Here is a 23,115-nt window from a genome sequence, read left to right on the forward strand (position 1 = left end):
TAGCCCAAGCCTGGCTCTAAGCTCAAGGTCACTCTGATAAATATATTACAGTGTTTGGTTTAGCAATTGTTAGAGTGAAAACTATGTGTTTTGTAAGGTTGAGTTTGGACAAGTAGTTTTGCTAAAGTTTAGAGACATTTGAATGCAAATGTTGTGTTGTGATACCAATGTTGGCAAAGAGTTGTTGTAATGTTAATATTTAACCAATGAAAGAATCAAAACTTGTTGAGTGAATTGAAAGGTAACAAGTGATCAGGAGTGGGACAGTTGCAAATGCTTGAAAAGGTGGTACGGGGGAAGAACTATGTTAAAATGTTTGCATATATATTACATTTTGTAAATGTGTATTAGGCTGATTCAATACCCAGGGGGGCTAGGATTAGTCTCTGCCCCCACCAGTTCGGGGGGGACTGGCGCTGCCTCTATCCCCTTCTGATTTGGGGGGCCAGCGCTGTTGGTGTTGTTGGAGATGAGTATTGCAATGCTTGGCACTCACAGTTAAAAGGATGTGAGTATGTTAAAGATAAGTTTTGTAGATGTATAATGATGTTATTGCAATATATCCTCCCATAGTCCTCTTTCCCCTCCCCCTTGTATTGTTGTCAGACATAGCTTAGGTAGTTGGGGCATTTGGGGAGGGCCTGCTTGTTACTACACCTGACCTGCAGCCAAGTTGTAAGAAAGTAGTGTCCAGCAATGGACGGCAGAGAAGGAGTTCAGCGACAAGACTTTGGGAGGGCCTGGGGACATAAAAGGCAGAACATCCATTCTGTAGGTGAGCACGTGGGGGTTTAGTCCTGTGTTCTCAGTGCTGATTTTTCTGCTTATTCAGTCTTTTCTTGTATTTTTATGCTAAGGGTAAATAAACCTCTGAAATTTTGAAAAAGTGAGCATGGTTTCTCAATAGTAATTTAATATGTTTTCATAAGGTTTAATAAAACTTTAAAATTTTACAAAGGGAGCGTTGTTTCTCACACCCTGCACTGCCGGGGTAGGAGGTGTAGCTGGAAGGGAGGAGGGATGGGGGAAAGCTGGTTTTAAGGGTCTTCATTTACTTTTCATTATCCTGCTCCAAGTTTTTAGAGTTTTCTGACAGAACTCTCTCTCCTTCTTCACTCATCTGCAGGGGTTTGGGGCAGTTTTCCCTTTCTGGGGGAAATCAAAGCCATGCACTGATGCTCCTAATTACAGGTAGGAGAAGTGAGGCTCCAGGGTTCCCCACCGAGCCGGAACCAGCGAACACGCAGGACTGGAAAAGGCGTGCCGGGAGCTGCAGAGAACTTTGTTTGTGTTTCCAGGCGAATCCCGCCTCGGGCCCGGGCCTGTTCCAGGGCTGTTCCTCATCCCCGCCTTTCCCCTCACGCAGCCCGGGGGCCCTGAGAGCGCGGGCCGAGGCTGCTGCTGGGTGAGAGACTGCCCCTCACTGCGATTGGCTGATTCTGCCGTCACTCCTCGTTCTCGCGCGCTGATTAGGCAGAGCGGGGACAAGCCCGGCCCTGGGGCCAAAGGCGTCTCATTGTGGCAGCATCGGTGTGGCCCAGGAGCGGCGGCAGCAGCCGGAGCCCGGTGAGGCGGCGGCGGAGCTCGGAGGTGGCCCCAGCGCAGGTGGGATTCGCGCTCGGTTCTGCGGGGGCTTGGGGCTCGCTGCGGGCGGAGGGGGTGGCAGGGGGCTCTGGCGGGTTCGTTGTGCCGTGCTCAGCCCGTGCTCTCCCTGAGCTGAGGGCGCTGTGGGAGCGGCTGCCCGCAGTCTCCTTCCTGCTGGGGCCCCGGCAGGACCCGCTGCCGGAGCAGCGCTGGCTCGTCCCGGTGTTGCCCGATGCCCCAAACAGAACACAAACTAACAGAGTTATTTTATGCGGTGCTTTATTCAGGGCCCGGGGAACCTGCGGACTAGCGTCCAAAGTCAGGATCCCACAGTTCCCTTTTTCCATCAGGTTTTTATACCTTTTTACAAAGTGGTCTACGTGCAGAAATACACATTCTTCAAAACAATACAGATACATAAACCTTGCAGGTATCATTCCTAAAAGTTATAAATTCTGTATGCTTGTCTACTCAGAACTATAGGCTACCCCCCTTAATCCCCCTTGCATGTTTGCCCATCACCAGAACCCTTTATTTATTATTATACTTTAACCTTATCTTGAAAGTTTCTAGATGTCCTATATGCTCTACTAAATCCTTTGATTATTGTTTTTGCAGTTCTAAATGTTCTATATGCTCTACTAATTCTTTTCACTATTGTTTCACAAGGTAGGTTCTCAGGGCCTGTCCAAAAACTGCAGTTTTCTAAGCCTTAGCATGACTACTACTATATCTACATTAGTCCTTTTCCTCATTATTTCGGTATCACCGGTTCCTGTGGGTAGCACAGAGGTGGCTGCCCTGTGCCTGGAGCTGTGTGGGAAAATTCACTTCACCAGAGGTTTGTGTGCACGAAAGAGACAGAGGAGTCCTACAAAAGTGACTTTATTGATGAACAAAGGGTGAGGCCATGCGGCATTTGCCATGGAATCTGTAAAACGCAGCCTCCTTTTTATCCTGATTTTCCCAGCTGCATCTCCCTCTCCGTTTTCCACTGGCTGAGTTACTTGGGAGGTTTAGACTTCCCGATCCTCCTGCTGCATGTCCCTTTTAATATGCACCACTCCTTTTGTATAACATCCAAAATTCCTGGCTTTGTCAAGTGTTTCTTCTTCTCGAAGTTCAGGAATGGAGCAGGATCTTGTCTGAGCAGCAGTCCTTGGCAATTAGTAACATTTTCTGAAACTGAAGATTTCTGCCATTGCTTTCTCGTGTACAAGTTCCTGGCCCTATCTCCAAGAAAGTTGCACTCATTGACTTTGTTTTTTCTTCCTGGGTCCTCTTTTATATGGGGATCATCCTCAGTTACTTCATTCCCTGTTCTTTTGTAGCCGTTTCTGGATCAGGAGGCCTGGCTGCCACCAGCATGTCCTTGCTCACCTGCTGAATCAGCTGCACTCAGCAAGATGTTGTGCGTGGTAAAACGATGAGAGTTGCTGCAGCACATCAGTGGAGGAACAACATTCGTTTTTACCCGTGGTCTGCCGGGGAACCATGAAAATGTGTCCCATTGCCATCCTTTCCGTGCTTGAACCGATACATGAACTACTTTCTTGTTTCCTTTGTTATCTGTTTTGCTTCTGTTCCATTGTCAGATATTTACAAACAGCAGTTTGAGTAATTTAATTTTCCATAAATTTCTCCTCTTGCTGTTAATAGATAATCTGATCCTATCCTGTGGTGAAATGTCCCACTCTTCTATTTAGTGGATTGGTCGGCAGGAAGGTCAGGAGCTTGGGCTGTCTAGTTTGATATTATTTCGAGGACTGATAATATATTCTTCAGTACATAATAATAATAATCATTGTAATAATAATAATAATAGCAATAATAATATCACCAATCATCATATGAATATTAATTTGAATAGTAATAATGATAGTAATATTTAGTTTTTAACCGAATTATGCCACTCAAATTTTGGGTGAATTTTCTGTCTTCTGATATGTATTTGTTAGGGTTCTCAGGGGCTGGTCAGTGTTGTTGTTGGATTTGTTCTGGTGTCTGTTCATCTTTTCCCCATTTTTGGTTGCTCTGTCCAGTCTGGGCTGCATCAGTTGACCACTTTTCTCTAATTAAATCATCAAATACTTGGATTCCCAGCTGATTTCTCTGGACTAGCAAAAACACTCCAGTGCTCTAATATGCCCTGTATAACCTAGACAGTCACAGCATGTGTTGGAGTGGGGAGAGGGATGATTGCCCCCCACTTTTTTTCATGAACTTTTCACAACATTCTCCACTTGCTGTTCCTCTTTACAGATTAACCAATTTCTGTTGCAGTCAGATATCCTCACTATGGGCTCTGCCTTTAGCTGCCCAAATTCTGTCTGTGCAAGCAGGCAGAGCTTGGGGTAAGGGGCAGAGGGAATCAGCCCAATTCCTCCCCCAGGCAAGGACACCCTGGTACATGTCCACACTTTGCCCCAGTGGTGTTAATTTGCATTTCTAAAGCTCCTCTCCTGGGTGTCTGGAATCCCTGCTTCTGTTCAAGAACAGCTATTAGATGACTTATACATGCTCCCCTCACAATCTGCTTTTTTTTGTTTGTTGGTTTGTTTGTTTGTTTCCTTTTAAACAATATTGTATTAACTCTTTATGCATTACAGCATCACCTTTACAGCTCTTCTAGTTTTGCAAAATGCATCCTAAAGGTGAACCTCGAAAAACCCATACTGAAATTTTGCCATCACTAAGAGCCACCCACAAATATACACAAAAAATTCCAATGCAATCAAGTTTTTTCTACTTCTTCTCCTAGGAGCATCCCCAACCCAAAGCTAACAGAAAATATAGAAGTACAATTATTAAGAAATATAATTCTAATGGTGTAATCTTGTTCCTAAAACTGAGGGAAAAACAAAAACTCTCCAGGAATATCTTTAGGGTAGGAGAGTCAAGGCATTACTTGATTCTGGCCAGGATGTTCAACAGAAATAATTTCATCCACACATAGTCCGAGTGTGCAGAGAAAATAATTCCATGACATGTGAGTTGTACTAGATTTTCCCTAAACTTTATATAGTCTAAACCCATTGAAATCCATTGTTTTAGTGTTCATTGCTTCCAAGTTGTATAGTTCTTAATATTTGGTTTACTATTGGACCCGGATTTCTTTGACTCTGATTCTGTCCTTCTGACATTAATTTGGTTGCACTGCTGATTTTCCCTCTCAGCCTTTTCCAGACAAGGTGTTTCCAGCACTGCCAGGGGCTGTCTCTGAAATGGGTGTTCCTTGATGTTCGCTGATGTTATTGATGTTTTCTTGATGATCGTTATCTTTGTGGGTATCTTTTGGGCTATTCCTAGTCTGTTGAGATATTAAACTCATCTCTGTTGAGTGGTGCAACACCCCTTAAAAAAATCCTTTAAAATTAATTTCCCCAATGTAAAGGCAAACCAAGCCTGAGTAGGGAAATAAGAATTCTAAAAAATTTAAACTTGGTATATTTTCCAACATGAGCCAATTTGTTTTGAAAATTTCTAATCACCCCCAGCCCAGTGTGTGAGTGTAATTGAGAGCCAGAGTGGAATTGTGCCCTTGTGTTCCCCAGCTGCTGTGTCAGTGCAGGCACAGAAAGCAGTGAAGCTGCAGCAGTGGCAGCAAGGATTGGCCCCCAGTCACTGGAGATGCCCAAGGAGGGTGTGTGGGCAGGCCCAGGGGCTTCCCCTGCTGTGGAGCCCTGGCTGCTGCTGCGTTGCCTTCAGTGCAGTCTCAGTGGGGCCTCCCGTGCTGGTGCTGCAGCCGGGAAGTGCAAATCTGCCGGGCTGGAGAGCCCCTGAGGCCAGGGTGAGGGGTCACCTTGTGCTGAGCTGTGCTGGGGCTGTTTCTGTGCTCAGGGACACTTGGGGTGGCCATGGCACTTGGCCACCAGTGGTGCTTCTTTGCACTCCTTAGGCAGGACCCAATGTCCTAGTTGGATGTTGGGAACAGTAAAATGCCAAGGCAGGCTCTGTGCCAGCCCAGCTTCCTGTGGGAGAGATTTCACAGGAGACAGGATTGTGGCCACAGACTGTTTGAAATATGCATCCCTTATGTCCACCTTGCAGTAGGTGGAGAATTTCCAGTGTAAAGAGTTCCAAACACCAGTTCCAAGGGAGATAATTTAATATCTGCCCTTTGTCTGGCTCTTATTCTTGCCAAAGCCAATGGCAAAAGCTGTACCCATGGCATCTTGATTTCTGTCACCAGCTTCTAAAGGAGTTTTTTTTATTTCCCCATTCATTCTTTCTACCTGACTTGAGCTCTGGGGGTACTAGGGTTTGTGGGGGTCCCATTGTATTTCTAAAGCAGCCATAACCCCCTGAAGGATCTTTCCTGTAAAATGAGTTCCCCCATCTGAGTCTGTTGCTTCTGCAATCCCTTCTCTTGAAATTATTTATTTTAGAAATATCTTAATAAGCGATCTAGTGATTGCTGAAGGAGCCAGAATTGCTTCTGCCACTCTGTTAGCTGCCATGCTGTCATCAGCAGGTATTTGAGCCTTCCTGCTCAGGGCATTTCAGTGCCAGGCTCTTCCAAGCACACACAGCTCCGCAGGTTGAGCTGACCATGCGGGCGGTAACCTACACTTGCTCTAATTCCCTTTCCTTAATCACAGCATGTCTTGGAACTCTTTTCCCTTTGCCTTCCCTTGCAGACCCATCCATGAACACATTTATTCCCTCAGGCCAGGGAATGTCTCATCAATCTCTCCCAGCCTGGCTCTGGAGCTCTGTCACTTGAATGCAGCCATGGGTTTGTTCCCTGCCCCTGTGCAGGCTGTTCAAACACGAGGCTGGATTAAACCCTTCCCCTGTACTCAATTCTAAATCCTCCTGTGCCATTGAACAAGTTTCATTCTGTAATAACCAAGTACTGCTCATCCATGGAGAGGCTCTTTTGGTTATCAAAGCTTTACCTTGGTGCCAGAGTTGAACAACAGGAGATTCTCCTGCCATCAGTTTTGGGCCTCAGGTGCCATTTAAGCTGTGGCTCCACAATTCTGCAGACAATGAGGTCACTCTGGCCACTGGATTAAACATTGTAGCACAAGAATTCCTTTGGCATGGCCCTGTGTAACATCCACATTGTGAAAAATAAGTTCACTTTCTTGGTAAATTTTAAAAGATTTAATGAAAGACAATAAGAGGCAAACAATAAAACAAAAGGTTATAACAGCTGGGTGCTTGGCATTCAGCCAAGAGCACACCCTACCTCAGAAAACACTTCCTTAAATGCATCAACCCATTCCATATTCATAGATATTCTTGCATTATTCAAAATAATTCCCACCAACCTGTAATTCAACATTTTTTCCTTCCCCGTGGGTCTGGTGTCCCATAATTCAAGAATGTGAAGTTTCCTGATTATCTTTTTTACCATTCTCCGAGTTAGTTACATGAACAAAAGCTTTTTACATCACGGTGTTATAGTCCAGGAAAAATATATTTATCACCTTACTATGTTTAAGTTTTGTTAATAGCAAAACAAAAAGAATCTATTTTCTTACAGGAAAGTTTTCCAATATTCTACCTATAGCATTCATTTTAATATATGGCAAAAGCCAATAAGATAGTATGTACTAAAACACACATACAGTTCCAATTTCTGAGTCTGGAAGAGCCATGACTGGGGCACCAATCATTTTGGTTTTATTTAATTTTCTGAAGTTTTGCTATTTCTCGTGTCCAAACCACAACATTGAGGCTATCTGGGCTTAAAAAGTCATACAATGTTCTGGTTTGAACAGAGAATCCTCAATCCAAGTCCTGCAATTCCCTCTTAATCATCAGAATTATCCCAGCTCTATTTTAGTGCTAAGTACCATTACTTCTGAGATTCCCTGGTCCTTCTCTGGGTAAATACATCACAAACCTTCAGTCAAAATACGTCCCAAATATTTAACCTTTTTCTCCAGCATTTGTGCTTATTTTTCAAATACTCAAAGATGCTTTTTAGACTGAACATTCAGACATTCCACAGAGGCTTCTTCTACCACTTCTTCTTTTCCTCCTGATTGGAGCAAGACATCCACAACCGGCATTAACCCAATCCCTGGGGATGGGGTCAATTCTTGTGATATTTTCTGCAAGGCTTGCCCAAATAAGGCTGGTGCTTCCTTGCATCCCTACAGAAGGAGCATCCATGTCTTTACCATTTTCCCTTCTACCTCTTGTTCCCACTCAAAGGCAAAATACAGTTTAGCATCCTGTGTGAGTGGGAATCCCTAGAAAGCATCTTTGACATCAAGTACTGAATGGTGGCAGTGTGAGAAGGGAACCTGGTTCAAGATGGTGTAAGGATCTGAGACCCCCTGGGTGTTGGGGCCCCCCTTGGGCCCTGGGGTTCATCCCTCAGGGGTTGCAGAAACTCTGCCATGGCCTGTGCCTTCACCTTGGCATTTTCCTCATCCCTTCTTGCATTCATCTGCTGTGCCTTTCTGATGAACTTCTCCAGGGTCTTCTTCTGTCCCTCCTGCAGCCCCCCTCAGTGTCTGGGGATGCTCATCCTCTGACAACTGCTGAGCTTTCTGCATAATAATTCGTTTCTGCAGTGACTCAAACAAAATGCTCAAAAGCTAATCTCGATCCTTCCACGTCCCATCTACATTTCCCAGCTGTTCCTTGCTCCCGGTCCTTGTGCTCCCCTGCCCTCCCCAGCCCGTATCCCAGGGCTGGTCCCTGTCCTGCCGCAGTGTCCAAACGCGGCTCCCCCTGCGGGCAGGGCCGGCAGCTCCATGGGGCCGGGCAGCGGCCAGGGCGTCCCGCAGCCTCCTGGGGGTCCCGCAGCCTCCTGGGGGTCCCGCAGCCTCCTGGGGGTCCAGCAGCCTCCTGGGGGTCCCACAGCCTCCTGGGGTTCCCACAGCCTCCTGGGCGTCCTGCAGCCTCCTGGGGGTCCCGCAGCCTCCTGGGGTTCCCGCAGCCTCCTGTGGGTCCCCCAGCCTCCTGGGGTTCCCGCAGCCTCCTGGGCGTCCTGCAGCCTCCTGGGGGTCCCGCAGCCTCCTGGGGTTCCCGCAGCTTCCTGGGCGTCCTGCAGCCTCCTGGGGGTCCCGCAGCCTCCTGGGGGCCAGGGGCCACTGCCAGCCCTGCCCGGGGGGTGTTGGGCTCAAGCAGCTCACGGTGCTGAGCTCTGGCTGCTCCACAGCCCCGGCCCGGCCCCGCAGCTCCCCACAGGCCTCCAGCCCGTGCTCCCGGTGCCGCCCCTCTGCGCCCGCTCCTGCTGCTCCCAGCACAGAGAAACCCCCTGAAACCCTCATCTCTGAGGAGAAGAGCCTGCTGAAAAACATCCTCAGTGTTTTTCTCTTCCTTCTTTTTTCCATTTTCTTCCCATATTGATTCCTCCTGCCACTTCTTGCCTGAACCATATTCCTGTACACTCCCCTTCATCCAATCCTCTCCCAGCACACCAACACCATCCAGCCCCTGTTGTCAAAATCCCTTGTGGACTTCCCTTATTGTCCCCCTGGGTGTCCATGTCCTTGATTACCTCTGGGAGAATGTGCAAACCGCCTCAACATGCTCCCAAGGGACCCTTCAGAGATATTTTGGGATCATCATCCCTTTTTCCGAGAGCCCTTCCTGGCTTTCCCTTTCTCCCCTCCATGGGTGCCCTGCTGAGTTTATTCTCCGAAAATCCTGCTGTACTCACTGATGAGATTTTCAGTGCTTTCTGACTGCCGACTCTTCACAGCCCTCCTGATCTGTCACTCGTCTGTCTCCTGGTCTCGGGTACCCAATCCATGCCCGGTGCCACCATCCCCCAAGTGAGCCGATCACCCAAACTGGGTGAGGTACCTTCAGCTCCACTCGCTGCCCCTGCCCCAGACGGGGGAAGGAGACCCAAGGTGTATGGAAAAATTCACCTCACCGTAGGTTTCTGTGCACAAAGAAGACAGAGGAGTCAAGTAAAAGTAATTTCATTCACAGAAAAAGGGAGAGGCCATGGGACAGTTCCCATGGGGTCTCTGCAATTGTTGGAGGACACAGCCAGCTTTTCATCCTAATTTTTCCGTCCCCGTCTCCCTCTCCCTTTCCCCATTGGCTGAAGTATTTGAGAGATACAGACTTCCCAATGCACCTACTGCATCCCCGCTGTAATATGCACCCCACTTTTGTACAGCTAACGATATTTATGGCTCTTTTCTAGGATTTCATGAATTGAGCAGGACCTTGGCTGAGCAGCAGTCTGTGTGGTCAATTAATAACATTTTCTGAAACTGATGGCTTCTGCTGTCACTTCCTTATGTATACGTCCCTGGCCCTATCTCCAAGCAGATTCCCAGCATCTGTTTGTAAAGACACTTTCCTGTTCTTTCTTTCATGGAGTCCCCCGTTTTCGGGCCATCCCCCTGGAGCAGGGTGTCCCCTTGGTGCAGCCCCGCCCCTCGGGCGGTGCTCAGCCAATGAGAGCGCGCGGCACTGATGACTCAGCAGTGTCCAGGCAGAGCCGCAGCTCCCAGCGTTCCCCACCTAGATCCCACCTGCTCCCCCCCTCCCTGGCCCCCGCGCCCCCCGCGAGGGGAATTTGGGGAGGTGGGAGGGGGCAGCGCCAAGGCCGGGCCCCCCCGCGCTGTGGTGGCGGGAGCGGCTGCAGTGGGGACCGAGTGCAGGCGGGAGCGGCCGAGAGCCCAGCACTGCCCCAGCCCGAGCTGCCCCAGCTCCATCCCTGCCCCTGCGTTGGGATGCTGTGGGTTTGGGGGAAAGAGGGAGCCGGCGATGGGTGCTGGGCCTGGGGGCAGCAGGAGAAGGGAAGGAGAAGCAGGGCTGAAGAACAAAATGGTCAAATGATGCCCGTGGGAGGAGAAGATGGGATTGTGCAGGAGAAGTAGGAATTGTAGGAGGAAGAGGAGGGTGAGGAAGAACAGAGACACTGGAAGGGGAGCAGAAACGGGAAACAGCACAAGGTTTCAACCTTCTCTGTATCTGCTGCCACCCCCACCCTCCCCCCCAGGCCCAGGAGCGTTGTCCCCCTCACATGCAGCAGGTGACAAGGGAAGGGTGCCCACGATTTTCACAGGGCTGAACCTTGGTGTTTCTGAGCTTTTTTGGGCTAAATGTTGGTGCTTTGGTTTTTTGCAGGGGCTGAGTATTTATACTTTCAAGGGAGTTTTTGCTGAATTTTGCTGTTTGGGGAGTTTTTTGTCTGTGTCTTGATGTTTGGAGGATTTTGCATCTGAATCTTGGTTTTTGGAGGTTGTTGTAGACACAAGACCCAATGATTTCCTGAGAATAACTTGGGTAAGGAGGATCCCTCTATCCATGGAGCTCTCTTGTCCTTTTTTCCCCTCAAACCAGGCTTTTTCATTCCTTAGGTGTGGGAGGATGGAGGAGAAGGCCCAGAGATCTCTCATGAGAAGGGGCTGCAAACCCAGGCCAGGGAGCTGTGAAGAGGAAAGACCCTTCCTGTACCAGGAAGTTGGCTGGAGATCCAGGCGGAACTCAGAGCTGGTGGAGAAGCCTCATGGAGAGGAGGGTCCCCACAAGTGCTTGGAATGTGGGAAGGGTTTCACCCAGAGCTCCAACCTGATCTGGCACCAGAGGATCCACACTGGGGAGAAACCCTACCAGTGTGGGGAATGTGGGATGGGATTCAGAGACAGCTCCCACCTGCTCTGGCACCAGAGGATCCACACTAGGGAAAACCCCTATGAGTGTGGGAAATGTGGTAACAGCTTCAGAGACAGCTCTGACCTGATCTGACAGCAGGTGATCCACACTGGGGAGAAGCCCTACCAGTGTGGGGAGTGTGGGAAGGGATTCAGAGACAGCTTCCATCTGATGCAGCACCAGGCGATCCACACTGGGGAACGGCTCTACACCCGCTTGGAATGTGGGAAGAGCTTCAGCGACAGCTCCAACTTGAGAAGCCATCAGCACATCCATGCTGGGGAGAGGCCCTACGAGAGTCCTGAGTGTGGGAAGAGCTTTCACACCAGCTCTGATATCCTTGTACATGAGAGGATTCACACAGAGGAGAGACCCTTCTGCTGCCCTGACTGCAGGAAGGGATTCAATTACAACTTTACCCTCACTGTCCACCGGTGTATCCACACGAGGCCCTACAAGTGTCCTGAGTGTGGGAAGAGCTTTTCCAGGAGCTGTCACTTGACACAACACCAACAGAGGCACCGCTAAGGGAAGCCCTGTGAGTGCCCCCGAGTGTGGGAAGAGCTTCGTGCTCTGCTCCAGCTCCATCCCCAATGGGAGGATCAGTGTTGAATGATCCCCAGTGACCCCTGTTGGGCAGAGCCCTGGTGATCCGTGGTCCTGGTGAATCTGTGTTGGGAAGACAACTGGCTTGGGAGGGCTCTGCATCATGCTGTCTTCCTGTTGGCACCTGGACAAATGCAGGGGCAGGAACATCCATTGGGACACAAACCAACATTGGGATTTCCTTGGGGAGAGTGGAATTGTTGGCTTTCAACCCCAGAAAATCTTCTGTGTTCAGTCCTATCTTCTGGTGGCATCCAGGAATGCTGAATGGTCTTGGAGGTCTTTTCCAATCTCAGTAATCACACAGTTTTGATTTTCTATTACTAAAGGGTGTCTTCTGTAGCTAAATGGTGATGGACTGAGGCAAAGAGCAAGATTTTGGGGACAGTGAGGTGGAAACCCTTCCACAAAAGTTTCTTGTCTCCCACACAAGCATGTGGATCGTCAGCTGGCATGGATAAGGAAATGCTTTTCTTCTGGACTTGATTTGCTTTTGATTTCTCTTCAGCCCTTTAAAATATCCAGCACTAAAAATAAAGACACTGAACTAAGACATGGGGGAACATGGACATGGTGGGACATAGACATGGAGAGTGACACAGGGACAAAGGGACGTGGACAGGCCATTCGTGGGGACATGGGGGAACATAGACAGGGATGGAGGTGTGGGGGAAAATGACAGAGATGGAAATGTGGTGGGGACACAGCCATGGGTGAGGACATGGTGAGATGTGGCCAGTGACATGTGGGGACATGACTACAGCTGGTGCCATGGGGAGAATTTGCAGGGGCTGTGGGGGATGTTGGGTTTGAGGGAGTTGAGGTTCCTGGGAGGGACTTGGGGCTTGCTGAGGGCTTTGGGGACCCCAGGCCGAGCAGCTCCAGCTGTGCTGGGATACCTTCGAGTAGGTTCTGGGGCAGCTGCTCAAGGACCCCCTGCCCTGGAGCCCCAGCCTGGCATTAGGCTCCTGGAAGGCATTGAATGTCCATGTCCCCAGAAAAGAAATCTCAGCACTCCTAGGGTGTGAGAGGCAGCTGAGAGACCACAACAGGGAGGGGAAAGTCAGATAGAACTGTTCCACTTCAAAACTGCAGCCCAAAAATCCCAAAACTCAGGGACCCCTCCCAGGAAAAAGCTGCCATGAGGTGCCTGAATAGAGGGAAAGGGGGGATGTGACCCCCAGAGTGAGCAGGAGGGGCCTTGAAGCCCCAAAATCAAGCATGTGGAATAGGGGTGATGGGTTGGGGGGCAGTGGGGAAGGGGTGGAAGAGTGAGGGAAAACAGGCGGCTGGGACCCCCAAATGTCATTGAGAGGGGTTGTTCTCCTCCACCTTGCTAATCCTGCTTCTTTCTGCTCTTTCTCGGGTCCTTCTCCTGCTCCTTCCTCATCCCTACTCCATCTCTTCTCCTCCTTAACCCCACCCTGATCCAGTACCCACTCTTACCCCTCCCCACCTCCTCATTTTTCCAGCCCCAGCTCCAGGCTGATGTGCTGCACATGGCAGCTGGAGGTGACCCTGTGTTGAAGGGCAGGGATTTTCATCAGCATCCTGCAGGAGGAGCTGGGATGGAGCCGAGGCAGGTCAGGCTGGGGCAGCGCTGGACTCTTAGTCCTGCCTGGGCATGCCCTACGTGCCCCTTCTCAAAATTCCCGTGGCGGCTTAGGTGGGACCCTGTGCCTTTCGGGGTTGGCCTGGGTGCCATGTTGGGGTTCATGTGTCCAAGGAGTCCCCAGAGTGGAGTGACAGGGGGGCACACTTGGGTCCCCATTCTCGCTCCATCCCAGGGTCAGGGGTTGACGTGTTGATGATGATGGATGTTGATGACGTTGAATGATGTTGATGATAATGATGTCTTTGATGATAATGACAGTGATGACAACGATGATATCAACAATGATGATGACAATGATGCCACTGTCCCCAGGTGTCCCGTTCGTGCTGTGCTGTGGGAAGGCGCAGAACGAGCGCAAGGCCAAAGTGCAGCTGCAGTTCTGGAAGGTGCCTGGGGACATCTTCACGCGGCAGTGCAAGCGCAATGTGCTGGTGGTGCCAGTGCAGCCGTGTGAAGCCGTCTACGCCAAACTCAACACCAAGAAACCGGGCATGTACCTGCGGCCCGAGGAGTCTGAGTTTGACCTCACCTATGGCAGCTGCTACAAGGTTCCCAAAACGGGCAGAGGACACGGGATTGGCGGTGGGGACACAAAATGGGAGTGGGGACATGAAATAGAGGTGGGGACATGGAAGTGAGAGTGGGAAAACAGGAATGGCAGTGGGAACATAGAAATGGGGATGGGGACACAGGAATGGCAGTGGGGACATGGAAATGGGGGTGAGGACATGGAAATGAGGATGGGGACATGGCATGGGGGCTGGGACATAGGAATGGCAGTGGGGAGACAAAATGGGAGTGGGGACACAGGAATGGCAGTGAGGACATGGAAATGGGGGTGGGGACACAGGAATGGCATTGGGGACACAAAATGGGGTGGGGACATTGAGATGGGGTGGGGGCATGGAAATGGGGCTGAGGACATGGAAATGGGGGTGGGGACACAAAATTGGAGTGGGGACATGGAAATAGGAGTGGGGACATGAAATGGGGGCGGGGACACAGGAATGGCAGTGGGGACACAAAATGGGGGTGGGGGTATCAAGTGGGGGTGAGGACACAGGTATGGCAGTGGCGACATGGAAATGGGGATAGGGACATGGAAATGGAGTGGGGACACAAAATTGGAGTGGGAACATGGAAACGGGGATGGGGACATGAAATGGGGGCAGGGACCCAAGAATGGCACTGGGGATATGAAATGGGGGTGAGGACATGGAAATGGGGGTGGGGAGATGAAATGGGGGGAGGGGAAATGGGAATGGTGGTGGAGACACAAAATGGGAATGCAGGCATGGAAATGGTGGCAGGGACACAGGAATGGGAGTTGGGACAAAAAATTGGGGTGGGGACATGAAATAGGGGTGGGGACATGAAAGTGGGGGTGAGAACACAGGAATGGCAGTGGGGACATGGAAATGGGGTTTGGGGACACAAAGAATCTTGCAAAATCCCACCCAGGAATATTTTGTCATAAAATCACAATTATTAACAGAAGCTGAGAAAATCAGCAAGGTTAGAAAATAAACTTTAAGCACTTGGACTAGAAGAGCTCAGGCAAGAAATGTAATTGGAATGAACCCTTTCTAACATGTGAGCAATGTCGTCAAATGTCCAAAACCAGTGAAAGAGACTTCCCACACAACGATACAGAACAGGACAGGGCAAGCAGCTGCCAAAAATTATAACTTCTCCATTGCAATGAAGGATTTATATTAATTTCACTATGGCCACTATTAAGAAGGTTCAAGATTTAAGAGTCTTGATAAATAAAAATAAATAAATTTTAAAATACGACCACTATATAAAAAAGACAAACCCATCTTTTTTTTAGTGTCATGAACATCCTGAAAAAAACCAATCAAATCATCCTGCAAGATCAGAGGTACAAAAGAAATTTGACTTGAGTTTCTGCACCAAACCACAACAGGGTTTTTCCTACTGCCCATTTAAAATAGGACCAAATAAACAAATCCATATTTTCTAAGATACTTTTCATGGTCATCCTCCATTTTTTAAGGTGGATTGCACCAAAGGCCTATTATATTCTTGCTGGGAAGAAAGATGCTTTGAGTCATTTAAGCTTTGAGGTGCATTTAAAAATTACTTCCACTGAAGTTATATACCCCCAGCTTGAAGATAAGGCATAAATAAAATTAGTCACATGTCTGCAATATTTACAGAAAGAACACATTGAAATGCCCTTTCACATGAAAATCTAAAAAAATCTTAAATCCAATTCTGGGCAACACCAGCCAGAGACAAGATGAGAGCTGTCACTGATTCTAGTTTGGTTTCCAAAGCTTTGACTCCGAAACCTGGGTTGAACTTTGGCAGAGCTATGTTCAGCAACTCTGAGAATAGGCCAGAAATGACAGAGATGTGTTTGGACCTGGGTCCCTTCCTGTTCAGTACCAGCCCCAGCTGCACAGTGACAGCTGCTGCTTCCACAGGAAAATGGGTTTTGGGGTATCTGAAACAAAGCACAAGCCCAGGCCAGGTGTCAGCCCCTGCACATGAATCCCAGCAGGGGAAGGAGGGGCTGGTTTGGAGGTTTGGAGGCTCCAGAGTGCCCCAGTGCAGCTGGACCTGGAGCCATCCCTGCCTTGCCAGCAGTACCTGCAGAGCAGGAGCAGTGCCCAGTGAGCCCCAGGGTGCTGGGAAGGGCTGTGGGGGCAGGGAGCAGTTGGGCTGGGCTAGGGGCTCCCCAACTGCCCTGGATGAGGAACTGGGACCTGGCAACTGCCAGAACGGCTGATGGAGCCCTGGCAGGTGGGTGGAGAAGGGGCAGCTCCCCCTAAACCAGGCCCACAGTGGGCCTGGGGGGTTCTGGACTGTCCCATGGGGAACAGTTCCCTTTGGAAACAATGGGGCATTCCCAGGGACTGCTCTGGAGCTGGCCTGGCAGGGAGCAGGGGCTCCTGGCCATGCCAGTACAGCCACATCTCCCATCACTACAGGCACTAATGAGAGAGCAGCTTCTCCTTGCATTGCCAGCACCCCAGATTACAGCCCAGAGACCCCAATGGGCCTCTCTCAGTCCCCTCCCATATGATTCCTGGTGGCCCAGAGGAGCTCACAGGAAGGATTAGAGGGTGCTCAGGGTGCTGGAGCACCCCTGCTATGGGAAAGGCTGCGAGAGCTGTGACCACTCTGTCTGAAGAAGGCTCAGGAGAAAACTTAGAGCTCCTTCCAGGCCTTGAAGGGACTCAGAGTTGGGGAGGGACTTGGGACAAGGACCTACAGGGACAGCATAAGGGGGAATGGCTTCCAACTGACAAAGGGCAAGGTTCCATTGGATATTGAGAAGAAATTCCTCCCTGGAGGAGGAATGGTGAGGAGGGCAGAGAGGCATAGGTTGCCCACAGGAAACAGAGGTTGCCCTGGAAGTGTTCAAGGCCAGGCTGGATGGGGCTTTGAACCACTTCTCTTCTGGTGTTCTTATCAAGTGAGACACTTGCCTGCAGGTTGCTTGTTCTATTTTCTAACTCCAGGGTTGAAAGAATTCCCAAGGAAGGGAGAAAGGGCTGATCTGGAATTCCTGAGCTGGGGTAGGCTGGGAAAAAATTTAGGACCAAAGTCCTCAGGAACAGCCATGCAATCCTGAGGGTGCTCATCCCTGTGTTCTTCCAGGAGGCCCAGGAGCTTGGACTGAACCAGCAGTTCTCTTCTCACATGTTTCCTCAACAGGAACCTTCCTCAAGAGCCCCTGAGGTGAGTGCAGCTGTGCTGATCTGACTCAGGACTGTTCTGAAATGGGACTCAGGGAAGGAAACTGCAGGAACCCTGCAAGTTCTTGGCCATGGTTTTCCTGTCTGTCCCTGAGTGGGGTTAATTTCTCTGTGCCTGATTTCTGGATCCCCATTTTATCCCAAAAGAGACTTCTTTCCTCTGTTCCATCTGTTAAACAACAACTTTGACAGTGAACAGGAACAAATAGAACAGGAACCTGATCTCTGATGCTGCTATTTAATTTCATTGTAATCACAGTAATATGTCCTAAGCACAAGCAGTGTGCTCAGAGTAGAAATAGATTTCATATGTTTAAGCAGATTTTGAAACTGAATCTCCATGAATGAACACCCATTCTTGTCAGGGTCAGAGGAGGCATCTCAGATAGTGCTTTGGGACAGGACAGAATACTCACCCTCCTCTTAGCAAGATAAAGCAAGAAGGAACATTAGATCTCCACTCTGGACAATTAAAAGACATTTTTTCCCAGTTATGTGTATTTTATTTATTTTATTTTCTTCATTCAATTAAATTTAATAATATGTTCCAAATCTTTTTTTTTTTTTTTTCTCAATGCATGCAGTAAAGTTAAAAGATTGGAAGGTAACTAATTTTAACATATTGCCCCTTCATGTCATCTTGTTTGGTGCTCAAATCCACACTAAAGCATTTTCAGAAATCACTTCTGGAAACAAAACAAAGCTCTCCTGAGAGATGGGCCAGACATTTGCTTAGTCTTATCTACCAGCAGACCCACAGCTTGTTTGTAAAGACAAATCCATCATTCCTCTCACAACTCAAACCATTCTGGGATTCTCTGAAATTACTTCAAAGCCCGCGATTCTCCCCTCAGCTCCCGCTCCCTCTCTTGCAGGAGTGGCAAGAGGCAAAAGGACACGAAGAACGACCCCGGAGCAGCCTTGGAAAAGCAGGAAGCCCCGGAGATATGTCCGGGACAAGAGCAGAAACCCCGGCAGACGGCGGCACGGGGACGTTCCCGAGAGCTCCGCTCCGCATCCCTCTGTCCAGGCTCCGCGAAATAGAAGAGAAGCTGCTGTGCGCGGATGAGGCGGACACTGAGTTTGAGTCTGGGGAGCCAGGGCCACCAGTAGGGCCAGCAGCAGCGGCTCAGCCTGCCGGCCGAGCCCCATCCCCCGGGGACAGCCAGGGGTTCGGCGCTGGCGCGGGGCTGCGGGCGGCGCTGCGGGAAGGCAGCGCTCGCTTCCGCCAGCGCGATTTCGCTGCGGCCGCCGCCAAATTCTCCACGGCACTGGAGGTACGGGACTTAAAGGGCTGTGAACCCACACAGCGCAGCAAAACCAGGGCCGTCCCCGCTCTCCCTGCGGCAGTAATAGCGAAGGGAGCCAGGGGCACCAGCCTGGAGGGTTGGATAGAAATCCTGAGATTTCACCTGAAATCTAAGAACTGAGAGCTATAAGTAAAGCACAGAAGGGGGAAGGTGTTGGACTGAACCAAAGAATGTCAAGTAATTATATACTTTTCTCTGAGTACTTAACTGTATTAATGTGTGGAGGAAATTGAAGTCCCATAGAATGAAAAAAGTACTCCTTTCTAATCTGAGCTCTTATCAGCAACAAATGCCCTCTCAGTAACTGGGGAGTTTTCACTCTGCCCCAGCTAATGTTTTGTCTCCACTCTGACTCCAACCCCTTCAGCCAGGCACTTGAAACCTTGAGAAAGAAACCAACTGCACTTTTTTTAGCACTGTTCTGCCTAACTTCATTTAAAAGTATTTGTCAAATATTAGACCTTTGCAGTTCACAAGCAAATATCCTATTCCTATTTTTTTCTACAATACTGAAGTAATTTTTAAAGCAATAAATATTATAGCAGTCAGTGAATAAAATGATAAAGGGTCATCCTTTTGAAGTGCTTTTTTGCACCCTGTATTCTGAAATGAGCTGTGATAGGGACAGCACCATGGGTCACCTAAGAAGAAAGGGGAAATTGTCTCATCCTAAGAGGAAAGGCTGGTGAATGGACATACCATGAAAATGGATGAGGGAATTAAACCCTGGGATTGCAGACAGAGGGATTGGGACATCCCAGAATTGTAGCAGCAGTCTCTAAATCCAGCTCTCCTCAGAAACAAAAAACCCAGGACACCCCTGAAGGACCCTCTGCACTGATTTTGTAATGCTGACTTTAGTTAAAGCCAGTCTATTAGACTTCAGTTTTCTCCACTGATCAGTCACCAAAAGCATTTCAACCCAGCAAATGGTGTATTCTGATAATTGGAAATCATGGTCTTGTTTCATGTGCAGCTTTGCAGTAAAGGCTTTGCCACAGAGGACCCCTTCAAGTCCTCTCCAGATGATCTTTCCAGGCTTGCCAGCTGGATAGAATCAAAGCTTGTCATCTGCTACTTAAAACTGGGGCAGCCTGGCCTTGCGCTGCATCATTCGCACAGGTGAGAGGAAATAGGGATTAAATTCACTGCTAAGGCTGCAATCCAAAAGGAAACAAAGACTAGGAATAAAGGCTGTGCAGGAAGAACCAGTCTAATAGTGAGAAAAGAGGAATCAAGAAAACAAACAGATGATACACGTGACACTGGTGTTTAGATTGGACTAATGGCATCTGTTGAAGGCTCTGACACACAGGCCAAGATTCACCCACCTTGCACCTGTGCCTTGTACATATTTCAGAATATCTAAGGTTCACCTTCTGATACATTCCAGATTCACAGTGCTTCCAGGGAGATGGGCCAGACACCTGCTGCTCCTGTTTGGCCAGCAGGGAATTAATGAGAGCTTGTGCTGTAGCAGTTTTGCTTATGGTACCTACATGCCAAAGGCAAGAGAGAATATTACCCCTGGAACACTTTTTTCTAGAGCAATCCACAATGAAACCCCTAATGAAATTGTATTTAGGATAAAACCACAATGAAATGGACCTTTAGCTAATATTTTTAGTAATATTTTCTTCATTGATCACAGCTGGAGAGAGAGAGAGGGAGGCCAAGAGAGAGAGAGAGAGAGATTACCTGGCATTTGAGATGTAGCACTGAGCTGTACAGCAGAAGTGCATACGGTGTCTGCTCAGTCACTCCTTGATTCTTAGGAGCTTTAAGGATGTAAAAAATCCCAGTCTAACCTTGACCATCCCTCTTGTCTCCCCAAGGAGCATCATTGAGAACCCCTCTCACTTCTGCAATCACATGCGCCAAGCCGCCTGCTTTCGGTGCCTGCATAGATACTCGGAGGCTGCCAGGTACTTCTGCTGCCAAAGGGCTCCTCTGCATCCCTTTCCTTGCAGCTTTCCTTGCAGCTCTCAGCACTGACACATCTTCTAGGAGCCAGGCTTTTGCACTGGTTTTGTGTATGTGACCTAAATGACATCTGGGGCTTTTTAGGGCAGGTTGTTTAGGGAGCTAAACGTGTGTTTGCTGATGCTCATCTAAAAGCTGGATAAAGACTGGGAGTTCTGTGCAACCTTTGGTATAAAGCTCACCTGATATTCTTTGACCAGGACCTCCCTTCAGCCTGGCCACAGAGCCCCTTTTCTGCCTGCACAATCACAGAATTCACAGAATTCACAGAATTCACAGAATCACGAGGTTGGAAGAGACCTACAAGATCATCAAGTCCAACCCTAACACCTCAACTACACCATGGCAACAAGTGCCACTTCCAGTCTTTTTTTTAAACACATGCAGGGATGGTGACTCCACCACCTCCCTGGCCAGACAATTCCAGTACTTGATGACTCCTCTCTCTGCTTTGTCCTCAGGAGTGCCATGGTGGCGCAGTTTCTGTACGTCCTGGCCGAAGGAGCAAGGTTGGAGACCAGTGACCTCCTCCAGCTGTACTGGCAGGTGAGAGCTGCCAGCCTGGGGAGGAGCCACAGGATGGGCCAAGCTGGGAGGGACCCCAGAGACCAGCTCCTGGCCATGCATAGGGCCATTCACAGGAGTAACACCTGTGCCAACTGCTCCTGGAGCTTTGTCAGGCTTGGAGCTGTGATCACTTCCCCAGGGAGCCATTCCAGTGCCCAACCACATTCTTGGGGGAGAATCTGTTCCTAATACCCAACCTAAACCTCCCCTGCCACAGCAGTTCTGGATACTGCTGCTGAAGGCATTTTTTCATAAGTCTTTCTGACGTGACTTTCAGAGGGCATGGAATAACTTTTTCTCTCCATCTGAAAGACAGTTCCCCAGTCCCTGTCTCCTCCTTGAAGATAGAGGCTCATGGAGTCTCCATCCAAACTGCCTAGTTGTTTTGTTTGGGTTCTTTTAGCCTCTACCCAACATGAAATGCATAATTTCTTTGCCCTTTTTTAGGCTATGACTCAAGAAGCCCTCAGTGGAGAAATCTCTTTTTCTGTTCTGTACACACCTTTTGAGAAAGAGGACAAGGCTGACAAAATAAAGGAGGCCAACAAAACCTTTGCTGAGAGGCACCCTGAATACGTGCAGCACATATTTACAGGTAACAGCAGCTTTCAGCTGCCCTTAAACACTGTGGACTGTGTTTGTGCAGCTGAATTCAAAAGAGTTGGAGAGAACTGGAGGGTTTGAGCTGCTTGGCCTTCAGACACTTCCACACCATTGTGGGGAATTGGGCAGAATATGCTTTATCTCAGGCATCAGCAAAATTGAAGCTGTTGATGCAAAAGGCTGCAAAGCCCTAAGATTCAAAACCCAGTGAGAGCTGGATGTGTTGGTTTTGTGTTTTGGCAAGGTTTCTGGAGACCCTTTCACTCCTTCTTAAACTTCCCTTATTTTTCTCCCATAAAGTAACTTCTCTTACACCTGAAAAGGAATATGACAGTGGAAATAATTTTCCTTTCCCTATGCAGATCCTCATGGAATTCACCTGTTGCCAGAGAAGGTTGAATCTCATTCTGGCCAGCAGTACTTACTGACTCTCGGCTTCAGAAACAAAGAGATTGGAAAAACCTTGGAAAAGTTTGTAACTCAGAAGCTGCCAATCTTTCCAGGTGTGTCAATTTGCTTAAGAAGTGGCCTGGCTCAGGGGTGACTCCCACAGTCCTTGCTAAAGGAGGGGGTGAGGGGTGTCTGGGAACATTTCCATCAGTGCCAGTAGCCCCAGTGGCCCAGACAGCTCTTCCCATGTCTTTCACTCCTCCTGCAGCTCACCCAGCATCCTGCCAGGCCCCCTAAAGAAAATGGAAATGAATAAACAGAGTCTCTGTGGTTCTGTGATTTCACTTCTTAGGCCAGAAAATAACTTTCAATCCCAGCATGGAGGAAGAAGCAGAAACATTTTGGCAGAGCACTGGGAAAAGGATCATGGCAGCTGTGGCTTTTATAAGAAGCACCAAAATCAAAGTGAGTATCCTGCTCCTGTTCTGGTAGGAGATGTGTGGGAAGGATGTAAGATTTTGGTGGGTAATTCCTGCTGCACTGGTAATTCCAGTGCCCAGAAATGCCCTGAATTGCATTAGGAACAGAGCTCCAGTGTGTTTAATCTCTTTTAAAAAGGAGTCCTAGTGATTTAACAGTGACCACAGTTTCTTGAAAGTCCCTCTGCATACAATTTTCTCCAATCATTATGGCCTATATTTTACCCCTACTTCACATAACTCCCAGCACAGGTACTCTATTTCATACCCATAGCAGACTGCACCTCCCACCCAGAGCTCCATCAAGAGTTAATCACTGCTACTTAAAGCATTTCTAGAGATTAGAAATGAGATCTGGATTACTATGTGAAGTAACCTTCCCGTCTGTTACAGCCACAGGCCAGGTGATGGTGGTTACCTCTGCTCCATCCTTTCTGCCATAATGGACAGAGTTTTTAGCACTAGAGACAATAATGTGACAATTAGCACAGAGGTCAACAGTCAAATTTGCACATGGACTGTTTCCATGCAATTCTTAAATTATTCTCCTGAAAAAAGAAATGTGAGCTAGAGGTCTGGGGAAGCTCGGGTTTCTTTCCTTCTGGAGGGCAGCTGCTGGAGCAGCAGTGAATACCAGAACTTGTGCACTGAGTACAGGG

The 23,115-nt window shown here is 48.8% G+C and overlaps 1 protein-coding gene and 1 long non-coding RNA gene across 2 annotated transcripts in view; both read left to right on the forward strand.

The window, feature by feature from the left end:
• SPATA16 (spermatogenesis associated 16) overlaps positions 1 to 23,115 on the forward strand; it is a gene marked incomplete at its 5' end in the record, with an annotated part of 48,265 nt that overhangs the window by 19,678 nt on the left and 5,472 nt on the right. The window contains 9 exons of the mRNA XM_079327841.1: positions 13,706 to 13,941; positions 17,027 to 17,107; positions 18,000 to 18,401; positions 19,411 to 19,556; positions 20,270 to 20,359; positions 20,879 to 20,963; positions 21,432 to 21,579; positions 21,950 to 22,090; positions 22,330 to 22,442. Coding sequence (XP_079183967.1) covers positions 13,706 to 13,941; positions 17,027 to 17,107; positions 18,000 to 18,401; positions 19,411 to 19,556; positions 20,270 to 20,359; positions 20,879 to 20,963; positions 21,432 to 21,579; positions 21,950 to 22,090; positions 22,330 to 22,442 — 1,442 coding nt within the window. The remainder of the gene's footprint in view (positions 1 to 13,705; positions 13,942 to 17,026; positions 17,108 to 17,999; positions 18,402 to 19,410; positions 19,557 to 20,269; positions 20,360 to 20,878; positions 20,964 to 21,431; positions 21,580 to 21,949; positions 22,091 to 22,329; positions 22,443 to 23,115) is intronic.
• Positions 508 to 12,329, forward strand: LOC306812810. The gene is made up of 3 exons (XR_013776907.1): positions 508 to 1,605; positions 10,878 to 11,300; positions 11,716 to 12,329. It is a non-coding gene; the product is annotated as an uncharacterized lncRNA (long non-coding RNA).

This window comes from Erithacus rubecula (assembly GCF_903797595.1).
Source record: "Erithacus rubecula genome assembly, chromosome: 27".
Classification (NCBI taxonomy): domain Eukaryota; kingdom Metazoa; phylum Chordata; class Aves; order Passeriformes; family Muscicapidae; genus Erithacus; species Erithacus rubecula.